Raw genomic sequence first — 4,213 nt, forward strand, 5'->3', positions numbered from 1 at the left:
TGTGAGTCCATTTCTTTATTAATTTTGACATTTGTTCAGCTGGTGTAGGGAGAATGGTCTATACATCCGATTGGCTGGGGGGATTCCCTCCCAATAACAGAGCATTGGGGAGAGTCAAGAAAAGAGTCATTTTTCATAACAATTAAAAAAATCAAGGTAATTCCAAAACTTCTAAAAAGCGTCTAAGGTGCAGACTGCAGCATTCTCTAGGCATCGTGTGGAGACCCCAAACTCCTCCTCTAACAGCTCCTACTAGCAACTGGAGCGCGCAGCCATGCCGCCCAGGGCCTGGGGCCGGCGGGCCAAGCAGCCATGCCAGACGCAGCGGAAGGTGCCAAAGCATAGACTGGAGCCGCGGGAGCCCCGCGGGGGCTCTACGAGGGCTAGTGCGGTGGGCTGCGGCGGCGGCCTGGGGGGACGGCGCGGGGTGGAGGGGAGGAGGCGGGCCCTGCGCCTGTCTTCCCGCGACGGGACTCCGGAGCGCCGCGCCCCCGCCCCCGGCGCCCCACTCCCCGACCCCCAACTCCCTTCCGAGCGCGCCGGCTCCGGCAGGCGCGCCCCTCCGACCCGGCCCGACGCGGAGGAGCGCGGCGCTCGGGCGGGGGCCGGGGCCGCAGCCCTGGGCGCCCGCTTGGCCTCCGCGCCCCGGCCTGCCCCTCGGAAGGCGGAGCGCCAGCCGCCCGGCCGCCCAGGCCGCCCCCGGGCGCGCGGGTCCCGTGGCCTCCGCCGGGAGAGCAGTGCGCTGGTGACGGGCACCAGGGCCGCGGCGCGCGGTCGTGGGGGGCTTCTGTGCTACTCGGAAGGTCTCATGTGTCCGCGGCCCCCGGGGAGGAAGGCGGCCGGACGTCCAGGAACAAAGGCTCTCACGAGCGACCCGAGCCCGCCGGTCGGTCTCTCTCCTGGCCCTAGAGGCCGCCCGCCGGGCCGGGCTGGGCGGATTGTGCTGATTCGGGCCTCGCTCTGCCGGAGGCGCCACTGTCACTTTAAGGCTGTCCCCTGGTGGCACCGAGGCGAGGAACAGAGGAACAGCCAGCCACCGGCCTCCTTCCTGACCTGACCGAGGGCCTGGCCTAGGAGGAGCTCCTTCCTCGCCTGGGCCTCCAGGTGGCCAGCTGCTCTCTTCTCCCCGGCAAGCCCTCCCTGCGCTGTGGTCGGGAGTGGGGCCCTCGCCCGCCTCTCTGAGTAGGGCAGAGGGGCTTGGTCAGAGTCGGGGCACTGAGGCTGTCGGGCCTTGGCCCCCCATCCTGTGGGCTGCGTGGACTTAGAGCACCAAGTTGGCTCTGGGAGACCTTTTTTTGGGGGGGGGGGGGGGGTGGCTGACTTCTAAGAACTGGCAGATACATTCACTAGCCCTACTCACTTCCTTCCTCTTTCACTGAAAGACAGGCTGTAGCTCCTTCTCCCGCAGCCTGGAGAAGTCCTCAGGAGCTGAGCTGTTAGTGCTTTGTACATACTGCTAAAGTGTTTCTATTGGTTTGCATAGTATTTATTGTTTTTTCATTTACACAAGGCTGATAACTGTACAGTTTACACTTTGAACACAGACTATGATAGAAGTGCTTGAAGATATAGGAAACCTCTTCTCTATTGAACATGCTGGTGCGATCCTGGGACAGCAGCCACCGGCCCGCCCCCAGCTGAGAGGACACCCTTTCAGAGGGGGCATGGCTCCCTTGGAGCCCTACAGCTGAGCCTGGGGGGGGGGGTGTCCTCGCCTCAGATTCTTAAGTCCCTAACACAAGGAACCCCGAATGCACTCTCAAGGTAATGATTTTCCATTGGAAGATGATTAATACTGAAACTGGCAGAGAGAGAGAGACAACATAAAAAAATTCCAGTTTGTCCACAGGAAAGTCTATCCAGCTTCAGACGTCACAGTAAAATCTGTGTCTATACTGAGGAGAGGGGAGAGGTGCTTGTGTGTGCGTGTGTGTGCCTATGCGCATGTCCTGAATGTGTAGAACGATCTGGGAGGAGTGGCCCCCTGGGGAGTGGGATGGCAGGTCACAAATGGAATGGAGGTGTGTGTCGGTGGGGAAGACTGGCAGATGAGGACATGGGATTAAGGTGCCGAACTGATTTTGTGCCTAGTTTTCTTTTCTTTTCTTTCTTTTTTTTTTCCTTTCCAGGAAACCCACATGGATTTCCTACAGATGAGGTTGAAAACAAAGTACCCTGTAACAAGTCAAAATTAAAATGATTTTAAAACATAGATCATCCCCAAGCACAAAAAGAGCCCTTGTTCACTTTCGCGTTCACGCGCTCTCCCGTGCTGGTTTTCTATCCCTCTCTCTCCCCACCCCCCTTCTTGAGACGTTTGTCCTGATTCCCAACAGAGATCCATCGTTGCTAGAGGCAGGATTGAGGACTATAGGTCATGCGTCTACAGTCAGTCGTTCATGCGAATAGGAGACTAAAGGAAGTCCCTTACAGAGATCATGCCGTTAGCCTAGAGGAACAGATGCGCCACTTCCGAGCCCTCCGCTCCAGCTCTCCTCCTGTGTGCATGGCAGAGTGTGTGGAGTTCAAGGGTTGGGTGTCGAGGTGTGATCCTGAGGGACACAGAGAGAGAAGGGGTTACTTAGGATTTAAAGGTCCAACTCCCAGCAAAACCCCCAGCTCCTGAGTTCTGCCCCGGGGGCTGAGGCAGGGTGGGATTCAGGCAAAGCAGCCTCCCCAAGCAAGGTAAGGAAGTGAAAGACTGAGCGCAGAGCCCCTGACCTTCCTGAACCCCCAGCCAGCCTTCTCCCGCTCCCCAGCCCAGAGGCTCCCTCTCAGGGGTGGCTGCTCAAGCCTGCCTGGATCCCCCAACCAGGGGGACGAGCCCCCCAGAAAACCCTCCTGTGCATGCGCTCTGGGCCTCAGAGAGGAGGCAGGAGGCTCCCACGCCTGCGGTTGCTTGGGGAGAAATCCCCTTGAGTAGATCCTGGGACCTGGGCAAGGGGTCAAGTACATAAGCCAGGGCATGTGCTAAAAAAGGGAGCGGTGCCCTTCACTTTTTCATTTTAGTTCAACCAACATGCATTGATGATGTCTGTCAGTGCCAGCCCTGGGGACCCAGAGATGGAGCAGACGTGATCACAGCCTCAAGGGACAGCAGTCCCTCTTTGGCTCTGGTCTACAAACTCTTACGGTCAAGTGCCTTTGGCTCCTCTCCCCATGTCCTGGGGATGGACAACCTCTGCAGCGGCAAAAAGATGATTTTCTTTTTTTTAAAAGAGATCTTGGGAAAAAACAAAACAAAAAACAAAACAGGTACATTCTCCCTAGGATATTATGTATCTTAGGCTGGAGAACAGCAGCTCTGCCTGCAGAGTGAAGTCCACTTTCTGCAGCCTGGAATTCACAGAGACACGGCTCCAGCCCCCACCCCCCCATGGTGCCTCCTCCTTCTCCTCCACCCTGGGGTGAGCACTCCATGTTTCCATGACTAGCCACTCAGGATTCTGCCTGCAGGACCTTGGGACAGATGGGGGAAAGGAGCACCCTGAAATGAAGAGGAGAGGACAGTCTCCTGGGTGGGGTAGGAAATGACAGAGAAAGGCAGAAACTCATGCCTTGACAGAGCAGTCCCCAGACAGGGAGCTGTCCCTGGCCCTGCAGGTGACACGGTTATGGAGGAAGCTGGAGGGGGTTGAGGTCATATCAACTCTGAGTGGTTCTCCGTTGATGGGAAGGCCGAGCTAGGCTCCTTGCCACACAGCGCAACACCAGGACTTCTGCTGCTGCTGTGGCCCAAAACAGCTGTCACCCCAGAGGGCACGACTCTTTCATCCCTGCCTGGGCTTCTCTATGGGAAGGCTGGTCTCCCCCAAGCCTTCCGAACACACGGTGCCCGTCAGCTTCCTGCTTTGTTCGAGGCCCTCCCCTCACGGATGGCGTCAGTCTGCTTTCTGCTGAAGCTCTGCTCACCAGCCTCAATACCTCTCCTCCAGGAAGCCTCCGTGATAACCCTGGCTCCTTGTCATTTCTCTCATCTCAGCTCTGGAAGCTTCCCACTCACTCGGCGACCTTTTATTTAGAGTGATCACAGGGCATAGTGGGTAAGAACAGGAACTCCGAAGCCAGCCAGGTTGCCTGAGTTCATATTCTGTCTTTGCCGATTTCCCTAGTCCTGTTACACTCTCTGTGACTCAAGTTTCCTCTGCTGTAAAACGAGGGCAATGATAAGCTGTAGCTCATTAGACGGCGGTGATGTTTCGAAGTGCTCCAG

At 57.4% G+C, this 4,213-nt stretch overlaps 1 protein-coding gene across 17 annotated transcripts in view; it reads right to left on the reverse strand.

The window, feature by feature from the left end:
- The window catches only part of ANK1 (ankyrin 1), a 208,955-nt gene continuing 204,742 nt past the window's right edge, over positions 1–4,213 (reverse strand). For 16 of the 17 annotated variants that reach the window (XM_059384549.1, XM_059384547.1, XM_059384546.1 and 13 more), the window contains one exon: positions 2,186–2,552. In XM_059384549.1, coding sequence (XP_059240532.1) covers positions 2,526–2,552 — 27 coding nt within the window. In that variant the 3' untranslated portion in view covers positions 2,186–2,525. The other variant, XR_009401161.1, reaches the window with a different exon arrangement.

This window comes from Mustela nigripes, chromosome 18, assembly GCF_022355385.1.
Source record: "Mustela nigripes isolate SB6536 chromosome 18, MUSNIG.SB6536, whole genome shotgun sequence".
Classification (NCBI taxonomy): Eukaryota; Metazoa; Chordata; class Mammalia; order Carnivora; family Mustelidae; genus Mustela; species Mustela nigripes.